This window comes from Boleophthalmus pectinirostris, unplaced genomic scaffold (genome assembly GCF_026225935.1).
Source record: "Boleophthalmus pectinirostris isolate CB_2022bp ecotype Guang Dong unplaced genomic scaffold, ASM2622593v1 HiC_scaffold_2, whole genome shotgun sequence".
Taxonomy (NCBI): domain Eukaryota; kingdom Metazoa; phylum Chordata; class Actinopteri; order Gobiiformes; family Gobiidae; genus Boleophthalmus; species Boleophthalmus pectinirostris.
Window position 1 is genome coordinate 38,995,297 of NW_026571152.1, and position 15,308 is coordinate 39,010,604.

Here is a 15,308-nt window from a genome sequence, read left to right on the forward strand (position 1 = left end):
TGAACCAGGACTACACCAAGACTGAACCAGCACTAAACTAGGACTACACCAGTACTGGACCACGACTACACCAGGACTGAACCTGGACTGAACCAGGACTGAACCCCAAGCCAATCACCAGGACTGGACCAGGCCTATACCAGTACTGGACCAGGACTACACCAGGACTGAACCCGGACTGAACCAGTACTAAACCTGGATTAAACCAAGACTGAACCAGTACTAAACCAGGACTAAACCGGTACTGGACCAGGTCTAAACCAGGTTTAAACCAGGACTAAACCAGGAGCGCAGCTGGTGTAATAAATACACTAAAGCACTGACCCGGTGCAAGACTCTGAATCAAACCTGTTTCTCACGCTACAGAGAGTGACGTCAGCAAAAAGAAAAAGTGCACAATTCGCCAGATATTAATATTTGTATCATGATTTGTAGACAAAATAATGAAATAAATACCCAAGGATCATGCAGAGTGAGTTAACACGAACATTTTAAGACCAAACTGAAGAGTCTGACAGCAGCAGTTACAGAGAACGACAATGTTTTTGCAATAGAAAATGAATTAGAGCCAGAGTCGATGGAGCCAGAAGTGCACCCATGCTCAGTTCTGCCCATTTATGTATACAGATGGCCTGGAATGAACGCTAAGTCTGAACTGTAGAGTGGCCAAGGTCAGTTTAGATCTCAGGGTGGTTACTCCTGGTGGTGATGGGCACTCTCTCGGCACGCTCATATATATTCAGCGTAGAAATGTCACTGCCTCCTGCGCATATGTTTTATTGCAACATTATAAACAACTCCGCTGCCAGGCCACTAGCTGTGCATTCACAAAAAATAATAGGCCCGCAGACTGCACTGTCAGCCAATGTCCCCGCCATATGGACCTATGAATATAAAGTAAGCGCTTGTAATTGGAAGTAGTGGTAACATTTCACTAACTTCGGGACGTATACGCGGTGCCAAGTGGGAATATGGGGTCACAAGTCACTCTGGCACTCAGCGGTTTGGGAAAGTTTCATAACGACTTTACAAACTCGATTCGAGAGGAGTGATATAATGCCAGGCGGTCGGGGCAAAGACCTGCTCCGTATTGTAGACCACAGATGGAGCGATTTCCATAAGAAAGCGAGGGCTGCCATGGCAACACATACTGAACTAGATAAACTGGCGGTCCCCTCTGACAAATGACACTGCAGTCAGTATGCAGAGACAATATGGATGTCATGGAGTGGAGAGATGACTGGCAAATTTCATTATTTTGACCAAGGATGGAACTGAATGAATTTTAATATTCTAAATTTAGTATTAGAATCTTTCACTGGCATTATTAAAGCCGGGCTATCAGACTGATGGAGTACACTGCTCTACGCCGCCTGCATCTAAAACATTTTAAATATTGCAAACACAGTAAAAAAAAAAAGAACATTATAAGGAGCTTTGGGCTGAGTACGGGTTGTTCTTGCTCCCGGAAATCCCTGAACACAACACGCAACTGTGCCAAAGAGTTTGTGAGGGCCATAAACTAATAAATATATGAATGGTCACATTTTTATATAACGCTTTTCCACCTTCAAGGCACTTAAAGCACTTTACATCAAGGGAGCACTCACCCGTTCACACGCACATGCACACACCAGAGTATGAATGTAGACACCAGGGGCGAAGTGGGTTAAAGAGCCATTAAACACCCTCCCGAAGCTTTACTCTGCCCCTAAGCAAAATCTGAAAAATCCTCCAGAGTGGGCGGTACTCAGTGAGTTGGGGGGAGCAGGTTTGGGGCGAGCTCTGGAGCAATGATTGACAGACGACCGAAAATCACAACAATCCAACACGGTGCAGACTGTTGTGCTCCAGACTTTGAAAGAGCACGAACTTTTGCGGGGTATCGCGGTGCCCAGCAGTGCCAGGTAGGGGCGGGGCTGAGAGGGCTCCTCACACGTTCCGCATAACTTGCATGTGACTCATTGACGGCCGTTAATCCAACCCAAAAATTCAAATGTTCGGGCCGTAGTTGATCCTAAAGAGGCCGTTACAGACACGACTTTGACCCATTAGTCTGATTTTTAACAAATATCACTAAAATGCCAAAATAAGGCCAGGGATATGTATACACTTGGACCCGGTCAAGCAGAAGTAAACAGCAAGGCCAAAAATTCAAGTTAATGCATCTGATATAAAATTGTATTCAGCAGATAGAATATGTACTCTAGTTTATGAAACTGTTTACCTTTTTTCTGTACCATTTTTGGTTCTAAAGTTCCATATGTTTTAAACAGACCATGTATGAAACATGGAACAAAAATTATTTCCCAAATTTCAAAGACCTGCAAATCATGTCAATAAATGGATGTATTTCATCATATCTTGTGTTATTCCATCTTTGAACTGTTGATGAAGGTACATGATTTTTCAAAAAAATTTATTTAGAATGATATGCTTGGAAAGACTGACATATTTTATAGAAATAGTTTCCTTTCATTTTGAAGTAATATTAAAGTATTTGGAAGAAAAAAGCTGACAAATTATGTAAAATTATGCACCTTCTACTTGCTTGTACAATTTTCCCTCCGTTACCATGACCTTTCTTAATAAAAAATCTCATTACTCAAAAAGTAAGAGGTTTTTCAACCTAATCTTGTACCATATGGTAGAAAACTATATGAAGCAAATATTCAAACCAGTTTGTTAAGGATATGTAAGTGAGAACCAAGAGTTATCACTGTTTGTATTTATTGCCCAAAAAGTGCTGCATATTTCATTCCCTCCGTTACCGACATGAGTTTTTAAATTTTTTGTCAACAACTTGAAAGAATATCACAGGTTTAACTTTACCCTGTTGGAGTGTAACTCTTTCCTACATTCTGATACTTTACTTATTTCAATAGTCCCTCTAGTTTATGAATAAGAGACATTTGAATGTAAAGAATCTGCCCCTGTTTCCCTCTGTTACCGCTTGACCAGACCTACTTCTATTTTAGACCCATTTACACAAATAATCAGTAGAAAAAAGTGATTTTGGTGTTTTGCTCAACCAATGATATTGCTCAATTAATGAATGATTGAGAGATATGTCGAGAGTAGAATTCGAGCTGCCAACCAAACGCTCTACCAACTGAGCTACTGTTGCCCCATATATGTAAAAATAAAACATATTACACCAGATTCAAGTTATATAAACAAATACTGACTGTATAAAGAAGTGGATCCAAATGAACGCGTGAGGCCCACAGTTATAGCAGCTGATCTGCAACCAAAAACCATATTTGGAAATCCAAGTGTGAAACCAAAGAGAGAATTGGGAGTGAGGCTGTTGAAGGTGCACACCCCCACCTACTCACACCGCAGGTTTAGCAGGAGCGGGCGTTTAACAATGAGGCTCTCAATCTGTTACTAATGGAGCATTCTATTGTGCTTGGGACTCGGGGAAAATCGACCTCCACCTCGAGAAAGTGCAATGGAACAGCCAATCAAATCAGGGTTCTGAAACACAAACTCAGTTGGACGTTAAACTTTCTCAGGGGTCCATCCATATTTTCCCCAACTGTTGCAGTGGAACACAATTACAATGGATGTCGGGAGAACTGACTTGGATTTATCGACTACCAACATGCAACAGAAAAGAGAAAGAGAGAGATAACACAACCAGGACCTGAGGGAAATTAGCGCCAGATTGGTCTGTTATTAATATTCATACCTTAATTTGGAAACTAAATATAGAAAATTGTGAAATAAAAAGAACAGGATCATATAAAGAGATACATATATTTTTTCAGTAGGAAGTGAATTACAACCAGAGCTAGAAGGAAACACTTAGGCTCCATGCTTATTTCCTATTTTGGACATTGTCCATTTATATATACCAGGGATCATAAAACTAAGGCCCGTGGGCTGACTCTGGCCCCCCATGCCCCTTTGACCGTCCCCCCAGCCCCTCTACCCCCACACTTTATCTGACCCTATGAGGCAATCCTCAAAAGTTCATGGCCTATTTTTTTTTTTTATTACTTTCTGGTAAATAATAACATGTCTGCATCTTGTATTCTGTTCATTTTTTTCAAAAAAAAAAAAAAAATATATTTAAATAATTACCATATTTTTCAGACTATAAGTGGCTCGAGAGTATAAGTCACACCATTCAAAAAATTTGTAATGAAAAAGAAAAAAACATTTAAGTTACACTGGACTATGAGTCGCACTTTTTGGGGGAAATGTATTTTATAAAATCAGAGACCAGGAACCGACATTTCGTAACGTAACATATGAACAGTTTTTCAGATAACTAGAGCATAAACAACATAACATAAGTTTACTAAACTCTCCATCTCACTCCACATCACTAAATCCATTGAATCCATTGAATTCTTCATCCTCGGTGTCACTTCTGAGCAAGTCCAGGCTTTGTCGATCAATCCAGTGACCCTCCCGGTTCCCGTGAAGCTGTGTTCTCCATTCCTGCTTTCTACCAGTCCCTCACAAGTTTCTCGCTCACTCCAAACTTTCTTTCTGCTGCTCGATTATCGTCTTCTGCTGCATATTTCACTACTTTCACTACTAGGACAGCAGCTTTTCTGCAGAAGACGTGTGCAGAAAACTGACACACAAGCCTAGAGCCTCTCGTGGCTGCCAGTCAAAAAAATTTAATATAGAAGTCACAAGACCAGCCAAACCATGAAAAAAAGCGTGACTTATAGTCCGCAAAATACAGTATATGACATATTTACATTTGCCTCCGAAAACCTCGACATCAAACAGTGACAATCCCACACACAGAGTTCTGTAGTGCAATTAAGGACGGCTTAAAGTACTTAAAGTTACCAGAGAGGGCCGAGTTTTCAAAGAACAGTGGATGACCGATTATTTTCTTGTTCAGTGTAAGGACCGTGCAGTTTGTCCGATATGTAAAGAAAGTGCGGCGGTTTTCACAGAATATAATCAAGAGCGATAATGTGGCCTCCAGAGAAAAAAGTTTGGTGACCCCTGATATATACAGTCTATGATACATACATTTTTATCAAGTGACACTAGTAAAATTCTGTGGTGTAATGTTTTCTGCGTTTCAGTTATCACCATCTTCAGAGGAAAGGTGGAGGAGGTGGAGCTTCCCGTGGAGAAGGTGGACATCATCATCTCCGAGTGGATGGGCTACTGCCTCTTCTACGAGTCCATGCTCAACACCGTCATCTTTGCTCGCGACAAGTGGCTGGTAGGCGGAAAATTCAGTCGTTTGCCTGACAGTCGGGACAGTCTAATAAAGTTATACGGTTTAATTTCCCGTTGAAACATTAAAATGCAGATGATGCTTTGGTTTACGGTTATTGAAAATGCAGGCCTGCAACTTTTATGACCCCTTTGAGCGCATAAGCCTGTAGAAATGTACACTAGATCCCAGCATAATCTTGTTTATTTTAACTTGAGCTCCGCATCACTCTGCCTTTTGTTTGTCCTTTTAAAAACAACGCAACAATGAAATAAGCCATATGGAAATGTCTGGAAAAATAATAAGGTGTAGTCCTTGAAAATGTCTACTGCATTTGACCCAGACTCTAAAGCCACTGGGGCAGCAGGTGGGTAACATGTTCAGAGTTTGTGCTGCGTTTGGTGATTCTGTCATTGCCCAATTTGAGTCAGAGCTGAATTACCTCCGTGAAGTTGGCCCCCATCAAACACACACCTACACAAGAACTACGTCAATGGTTTGTGCTTCCATTTGTGCCGCAAAAAGTTTCGATTGTGCTGTTTTAGTTTTGGAGATGTCAACAATTCTTTCAAAAATCAAATCGGAGTAAACCAGTCCCCAGGAAGCTTCAAAATGCTCTAAAACTGCCCAAAATCGAGACAGTCATTTATGGTTCATTTGTGCTGCAAAAAGTTTAATTCGTGCGGTTCTGGTTCTTTAGATATTAGCAGTTTTACTTTTGGCCGATGACGTCATCCAGTAGCCTGATTCATCAGCCGGTTTCACTTTGTGGAAACCGTGTGACCTCGCAGCATTAGGATTCACTCGCTCGACGGTAGACGGGTACTTTTTTTATTTAACCAATCGCTGCTATTTGGTCGTGACGTATGTAATGCGCCAAATTCTGTAGGAAGAAGGACAATAACATCTTTCCCCTTGATAAAATTCACCAAACATTCTCTTCGTTCCGGCTTTAAATCCTCGATCTCGGGAATCGTTGCCAACACAGAATGTCTGTCTTCATCTACATCCATCTCGACGCTTTGTTTACTGTTGTGCTGTTCCACAAAAGGGACCCAGTCTTGGCTTCACTCTTTGCAGATTGGCCAGTGTGTGGATTAGAACGTCCAGAACTCTTGCAAACCGTCTAGTGTATTCCGATTCTTGATCTAGTCGCTGGAGAGAAATTCAATTGAGTGGAGGCACTAGGTGGCGCCAGCCTGGTTAATCATCCAGCCCCTCAAAATGTTAAATAGGCTCAAAATAGGCAGAAAATTATACAAAATGTTTGTATTTCATATGTGCTGTGACTATTTTCATTTGTGCTAGTATATTTCTAAAATTATTAATTATTATTTTTGCGGAAATAATGTGACAAAATGGCTGACCCCAAAGCAGCACAAACAAAACATTTTGCAGCACAAGGTGGCACAAACGAAGCAAATGATTGACATAGTTGTTTTGGGTTTTGTGTGTGTGTGTAAGTTTGTGTTATATGGGTAGCCAACTTCACACAGGGAGCTGAATTTGCATGAAAATTCGTTCTGCACATGCCCAGATGCTGCACAAACATGTATGGCTTACTACATATGGCAACACAAACACAGACGAACTACATATATGCAATCAGCTATGTTGTTATTTTGACGTTAAATGTTTATTTGAAGTTAAATATAAGCCCAAACGTTTGTGTTTTTAACCGCACATTTAACTAATAAAACGCTCGAGCAAACAGATTAGTGCACAGAAACATCAAGGCCAACTGATCTGAGTGTAAGATTTAATGTGTGTTGTTAATACAGCAATATGGCGTTTTTAATAAAAAATTAAACATTATGAAACTTTCTTTGCAAACTCTATTTAACTTCAATGAAAGCGAACTAAGGTTTCAACTGAAATATGAAATTGGTAGCAATTTCTAGAGTAAAATAATTAAAATGTCGTCAAGCCAATGGCCTAACATGGACGCAAATTCGGCAAGTGACTCATATTGGGGAATGACAAGGACAATCCTAGAGATGTATATATAACTGGACATGGCTAACTTAGGAAGTGGGCATGGGTGCACTTCTGGCTCCATCAACTCTAGCTTAAATTCACTTTAAATTGAAAAACAGTCGCCCCTCTCTCTGTAACTGCTGCTTTGCGTCTCGTCGTTTTGGTCTTAAAATGTTTGTATTAACCTGCTCTACATGACCCTGGTGTTTTTATTTCACTATTTTGCCTGCAGAACAAAATATGAACATTAACAACAGACAAATCAGGCGCCTTCTTTCCCCAAGGTCATTCTCGCAAGCGTTAACAACAGGTTTGATTGACAGCGCTGCAAAGCCCCCGCTCCCTGATAAACCGGCGGGGCGGGGAGGAATTCCAAATATGGAACTCGACTCCAAATTCGCTGCTATAACTGCTCCATCCAATCCACTTTATTTATTTAGCACATTTTATAAACATGACAGTTTCCAAAGTGCTACACAGACAAATTAGTACAATAAAAGACAGTAAATCATAAATAAAAATAGTAAATAAAAGACACAGAGGACCACACGACTCATTAAGTGTTAAAAGGCAGAGAGTAAAAGTGGGTCTTAAGACGAGAATTAAAACTCTCCGCTGTGGGGCTGTTGGGACGTGGCGGGGCAAAGCCTTCCAGAGTTTGGGACCGGCCATAGAGAAGGCCTGGTCCTACTGGTTTTAAGTCTGGTCTTAGGTCCCACGAGCTGGAGCTGGACCTTAGACCTCAGAGTGAGCAGGGGAGTAAATCTGGATGAGGTCTGAGATATAACATGGGACCAGTCCATTCAAAGCTTTAAAAACAAACAATAAAATCTTAAAATCAAATTTAAATCGAACAGGAAGAATCAAGAACTGGTGTGATATGTTCTCATTTTTTTGGTTCTTGTTAAAAGTCGTGTCGTGGAGTTCTGAACTAACTGCAGACGGGAAAGTGCGTTTTGAGAGACGCTCGTGTAAAGTGAATCCATGTATCATTCGCTCATTCGATTTTCAATATAAAACCAAAAATAAGAAAACGAAAAAAACAACTATTTTCTTCATTATTTTCCAAAACCAAAATGAAAAAACAGATAACGATTAGTTTTTTCAGTTTTTGATCTTGTGTTTAAATGAAGAATGGAAAAACGGATAACGACCATTTTACGTGACATTAAACTGCAATGCTGGACTGAACCAGGACTAAACCAGGACTAAACTGGTCCGAGTCCTGGTCTGGTCCCAGTCTCAGTCCCGGTCTCAGTTCTGATCTTGTTCCCGGTCTGGTCCTGGTCTCAGTCCTGGTCCTGTTCCTGGTCTCCGTCCTGGTCTGGTCCTGGTCTCAGTCCCGGTCTCAGTTCTGATCTTGTTCCCGGTCTTGGTCCTTGTCTCAGTCCTGGTCCTGTTCCCGGTCTCAATCTTGGTCTGGTCCCGGTCTCAGTCCCGGTTCAGTCCCTTGGTTTCAGTTCCCTGGTTCAGTCCGGCATTGCAGTTTAAGTCATGGAAACTGTTATCCGTTTTTTTTTTTTTTTATTTGAACACAAAATCAAAAACTGAAAAAAAACAAAAAACAAATCGTTATCCAGTCCAAACTGAGACCGGGACTGAGACCAGTTTAGTCCTGGTTTAGTCCTGGTTCAGTCCTGGCTCAGTCCGACATCACAGTTAAAGTCAAACGACGGTCGTTATCTGTTTTTTTTCCATTATTCATTTAAACACAAAATCGAAAACTGAAAAAACAAATCGTTATCCATGTTTTCATTTTGGTTTTGGAGACAAATAATGAAGAAAATAGTTGTTTTTTTTCATTTTCTTATTTTAGGTTTTATCTTGAAAAACGAATGAACGAATGACACATGATTGATGTGAATGATTAAAGCGCGTCGCAGTCGTCCAGACATGACGAAATAAAAGCCTGCACGACCTGTTCAAAAAGATTAAAAGATAAATTATCTGCTAATCAAATGTAAAATTGACCTTCAATCTCTGTGGATCACGTCACACTCTTTTAGTCCACGTCTTTCCACTGTCTATGGTCATAATTTGATCTGTACATTTTCGTAATTCTGAAAATATTGTGAGACAGAACGCCACACTTCAGAGCGAGCGAAGGCCATGTGCTAACGCAGATTTTCTCTGGCATTTCTGTATTTGGGCATTGACTATTTATCCACAGAAACATTTTGAAATCTTATTTATAGTCAAAAAGCAGCAGACGGTGACCAGGGCCCGTTCGCTGAGCTGTGTACCCAGAGGCAGCAAATAACAGGCCAATAATTCAAACTGAGGAATGAAATGTCACCGGGGCTGTACTGTAGACCTTTTAATGTTGTGGGGATTAATTGCTGAGCTGTTTCTCGTCTCTTTGCTTCATTTGTCAAACAGAAACCTGGTGGATTGATGTTTCCTGACCGTGCCTCTCTGTATGTGGTGGCCATCGAAGACAGGCAGTATAAAGACTTCAAAATACACTGTAAGTTTGACATTGTATTTCCTACTTAGACGAGACACTTTAAGACGGCACACTGACCCAAAACCTCAATATTTTGGCAAAAAGTGTGCTATGTAACTGTTTGGTTGGGGGTCTTTTACCTGGATATGTCATTGCTCTACCTGGAATGTTCCAAAGTATGACATTAAACAGATTTACCTTACATTTATTTTACTACAGGTGGTTTTATAGCTCAAAAATATCTAGAAAACCAGGCATTCTGACCAAATCTGACCTGTAACTTGTACATTTACATTTATATAATTATGCTTTATTTGACACCTGTCTCGTGCATTCTTTTTTGCTGCTTATTTTGAATTTATTATTACTTTGTTATTATTATATTATATTGTGATGTGTACTGCTGTGTCCAAATAATTTCCCCTGTAGATCAATAAAGTTTGTCTAAGTCTAAAGGTCTGTGCAAACTGATGCCTGGAAACAAGGGCTCGGTCCCGGTCTTTTCCCGGAACGATGAGAGACCAGGCTGAGAGAGTGACTTTAGTGTATTTATTACATAAAACCATCAGCGGAGGAGTTCGGCTCAGCGGCTGCGACGTATTGTGGCCATACCGGGTTGTCAAAGCCTGATCCCGTCAGATCTCAGCAGCTCAGCAGGACCGGGCCTGGTCAGTACTTGGATGGGAGACACTGGGAAAATCAGGTGCCACAGTGGGGTAGCAGTTGTAAAAACTGACACTGTGTCCTTAGGCAAGGCACTTCACACACATTGCCTAGTATGAAAGTGGTGTGTGTGAGTGATGGTGGTGGTCGGAGGGGCCAATGGCGCAGATTGGCGGCCTCGCTTCCGTCAGTCTGTCCCAGGGCAGCTGTGGCTACAGTAGTAGTTTACCACCACCGGGTCTGGAGTGAATGAATAATGCTCTGTAAAGCGTCTTTGAGTGTCCAAAAAAGTGTTATATAAAACTGATGCATTATTGTTATTATTATATATATGTATAATCCGCTAATGACTCTGGTCCAGTCCTGGTCTAGTCCCGATTCAGTCCTGCTCCGGTCCTGCTCCGGTCCTGGTTCAGTCCTGGTTCAGTCCTGGTCTAGTCCTGGTCCGGTCCTGGTGTAGTCCTGGCGATCGGCTCGGTGGTTTCGGTGTGTATATATTTATACTCTGCTAATGTTTGAAGCTCCCCGCCCTGGTTCCTGGGTCCTTCTCTTCTCCTTCTTCCGGAGAATAATGTTGCTTCGTCTCGTCTTCGCCTGAATAGTCGTCCCTGATTGGTTGACGCGGCACATTCGACGCAAAAAGTTCAGCATTTTTTACTTCTGATGTCAACTCTCTAGACGCACGTCCAGGGGGCTCAAGACGCGTTGCATCAACACCTGATGATGCCTGAAGACGCACCGCAAAAACACAGAACGTCCTAGACATGTGCCCACACAGACTTTGCATATAAACTGGACGCCTTGACTCTCCGCTCTGAACAAACCTTATAACAAAAGATGACTCTTCTTTCTGCTCCTTTTCATTCATTTCTTGTATGTTTGATGTTGTGACACTGTTGATGACTTTTTATACTTTATGAATGAAATAAATAAAACAAATATAAACAAAAATTTAACCCTGGAGCTGCACCAGTGGAAACAGAAAACAAGGCTTTATTAAATGTTGGATATTTCTGCACACAAAACTTGCTAAACATTTTTTTCTTTAAGTCTGAAAGCAAGCTACAGAAAATGTTTGAATCTGATCAGTATAAACTTTATTCAGCTGCAATGTCTCTTTTTCAAGGGGCAGGAGAGAGGGTGAGTCGTTCATGTGCGCTGCAGTTCTGTGCTAAATCTGGTCTTTTGACATCTTCACTGTATTTATTATTAATTCAATTTCAACCTATTCATGTTTCATTTAGTGAGATCTGAAATGACGAAAGCCCTTCTCAGTGGTCGTGTTGAATTAATCAATCAGAAACTGTATACATCCCTAACAAATAAACCATAAATAAGTATAAATAAGTAAATCCAGGAGCTAAATAGAGAACTGAATAGAGCTACAGAGCCGGAAAACACACACACGGACTTACAAAGATGTGCTCGGGCCGGTCAGCCTCGAGCTTCATTGAATTTTCTCCCTCAGTGGAGCACAACAGGGGGTCATAAATTATTTTTATATGTCAACAATAGCGCGCGCTCCCCTCCCGGCCTGCTCTAAAATGGGCAGGAGTGATGTCTGCAGCGCTGCACTGGACACAAAACTGCCCTAAAGTGCTCTAAACACTGACAGTCTTATTTTACAGCTACAACAAACAAAAGCGAGCCGAGTCCGGGGCCTGTGTGGGCATTATTACGAGCTGTTATGGAGATAAGAGGAGAGAAAAAGTGATGAACATACAACGGATGGCAGCGAGGAAGATAAGAACGGAAGAAAATGAGTTGCAGTAAAAATGGGTGTACTTGTAATTGCCCAAACATCACTTCTTTTTTCCGAAGATAACGTTGAATTGTTCTTTTGTTTCGCAGTTTTTTTTGTCTTGCCTTGAGGACACGGAGACAACATGCTGCCCACACATAAAAAAAAACACATTTTATTCAAAGGAAATAGCCTTGAAATACATTACCAGTCAAAAGTTTGGACACACCAACTTCAGCTCTTTTATTTCTTTGCTACATAATTTCATATATCGTTCTAGAATCCCACCCATCTCTCACCTTTGGACGTCGTGGAAGTATAATTATCACGGATCTATAGTAAGAACTCAATAAGACACGCCCCCTCTGTCGACTAGTGGTCACTTTAGGTACTGCAGCTTCCGGGAGCTCTGTTTTTTTGACGAAAAGGTCTGCCCCATCGAAACGAGCTCCCAGCAGCTTAAATCCGCAGTGACGTCTATCGATTCACGCTACCCCATCTAAATAAGCTACCTTTAAAAAAATAATAATAAGGCTCCCACTAAAGATATCACATTCTGAGAGCCCACTTGAGCCATCAGATAATGCTTCCACTTTAGAATCACCATTATTAACTCTTTTATAGGAATATGGGTAGAGGTAGCTCATTTCGACAGGCCTATATCTTCTATCAAATAATGCATCACTAGAGGTACAGTAGCATTCCTCGCCTTTGTGATACTGAGGACATTGAAGACGGGACAATTTCATGCAATTCAATTTTATTTATATAGCGCCAATAACAATGGACTTGTGTCTTAGTCATGACGGATGGAAAGAGAGACAACAGGAGAAATGTAAAAATATTGTAAAAATATACACACATGAGGGACATTTATCCCATCTGTGCCTCGGGAGCTCAAATCGATGGTCATTTAAACTGTAACAGCACTTGGGGGCGTGCGCAGGTGCAGTAGCAATAGGGAGCTCAAATCAGCAGGACTCCGGCCCAGAAAGAATTTTCCTATAGAGGGCAGTGCATTTTTTGTGAAATCAAACTGCCTGTGTTTGGCTCACAGGTCATCCCGCTTTCACAAAGGTCGGATTTTGAAGGGATTCTTTGTATTTTTACAATATGAACATTTTTAAATCATCAAACCGCCTAAAAGTTAGCCTAGCCCCAACTCTGAGCCTGCACTAGCACTCTGATTGGTCAGAACTGCACATTTCTGATGTCACATGTTTTGCGGTATAAGGCCAGTTTTCATAGCCCGGCTGGCGCCACCTAGTGCCTCCTCTCGATTTCATTTCTCTCCTGCAACTAGGTCAGGAATCTGAATACACTAGACGATTTGCAAGAACCATGGAAGTTGTAGACCGTGCACGACCAATCAGCAAAGAGCTGAACCAGCCCGAGTTGCGATAGCAGACTGCATACAGTACACTACCCTCCTTTGGACTTCCTTTGTCAAATACAAGCTTAGCATTTTTTATTGAACCTTTAATTCGCAAGTTCAGCTCCCAGAAAGGACAATGATCGTTGACAGACATGTTCACTATCTGCTTTGTTTGCTGTTGTGCCAGCAATTATTTGGACACCACTGAGCGTTTCAGTGCATTACCCGCCTACTGCCGAACAAATCCGGTTTCACTTCGTGGAACCAGATTTTCTGATGAATCAGGCTACAGTATTCAGGAAGTAATGTGGAAGTAAAACTCTTTCTTGCGCCAGTGAGCACCATGGATCTATTAAAATAACTGGATACAGTATTGCTGCTTGTAGCTGCCTCCAGTTGACGTAGTGACACTCACTGGAACTTCAGCAGAAAAAGTCCCATGGGTCGAGACAAGATTTTTCTCATAGAGGCAATGTGATCACAAACTGCTCGTGTTCGTCTGACAGGGCACCTACAGCTTTAAAAAATATCAGATTTAATTGCGATTTTTACCTATTTTTAGACCATAAACATTTTCTTGCTCAAAATCCTTCAATTGTCTTAAAAAACACTTTATTTTCATTAGTTCCGGCTCCGCTCTAGCTCCTCTCACTCTGATTGGTCAAAGCGATCACGTGATACACGAGCCCGCGCTCCGTGCGTGTGGTCACGTGCATTCGCGAGTGCCCATGGGAGAAAAGAGCACTACTCCGCATGCTCGGTCGGCCCACAGCCACCGGAAGTACCTAGCCATGCTAGGTTAATCTGGGATCATGCGCCATTGAGCTCAGCCCATTGACTTGAATAGGCGGTCATTTTGGAACCTGGGGGCTTGGTGAGCACAGATCATTGAAAACATTATGATCAGGGGTGTCAAATTATGGCGTGAATTGCAATTAATTAATTACAGTCATATTTAGCGCGTTATGTTTTTTAATCGCGTTAATCTAATTTTTAATCTCTAACTTTACTGTTTCTGTATGTGAGTTTCTTTATTATAAAACCTGTTTTTATGTGTTGTTGGGACAACAACACACACACAAAAAAAACACATTTATACATTTTTTAATTTCGGTAATTCCACTCATTGCCGGAAACCCACAAAAAACGCACACTAAGAGCGACGTAAACATCATGTTAACGTTGGCGGCGTCAGTCACAATGGACGAGGTCGTAGAGCCAGTAGAACAGAGCAGCAGTGCACAGGGAAAAACACATTTGTGTCTTGGAAATTCTTCTCCCGACATGAAATATAAAAGAAAATAACAAATATAATATCGCCTACAACTTAAATGTCACTGGTGAAAACAACCTGCATAGACTCATGATGTCTGCACTACTGTCCTATACACAAACACAAACACACAACACAAACAAACACACACACACACAACAAACACACACAAACACAAACACACACAAACACACACAAAACACACACAAACACACACACACAAACAAAACACACACACACACAAACACACACAAACACACAACACACACACAACACACACAAACACACACAAACAAACACACACACAAACACACAAACACAAACACACACAAACACACACAAACACACACACACAAACACACACACAAACACACAAACACACAAACACACACAAACACACACAACACACACACACACACAAACACACACAAACACAACAACACACACAAAACACACACAAACACAAACACACACACACAACACACAACACACCACACAAACAAACACACACAACACAACACACACAAACACAAACAAACACACACACAACACACACACACACAAACACACACACACACACAACACACACAAACAAACACACACAAACACAACACAACACACACACACAACAAACAC

General features: G+C 41.3%; 1 protein-coding gene across 1 annotated transcript in view; it reads left to right on the forward strand.

The window, feature by feature from the left end:
- The window catches only part of LOC110167138 (protein arginine N-methyltransferase 8), a 113,699-nt gene that overhangs the window by 67,008 nt on the left and 31,383 nt on the right, over positions 1-15,308 (forward strand). The window contains 2 exon segments of the mRNA XM_055155458.1: positions 5,061-5,203; positions 9,554-9,641. Coding sequence (XP_055011433.1) covers positions 5,061-5,203; positions 9,554-9,641 — 231 coding nt within the window.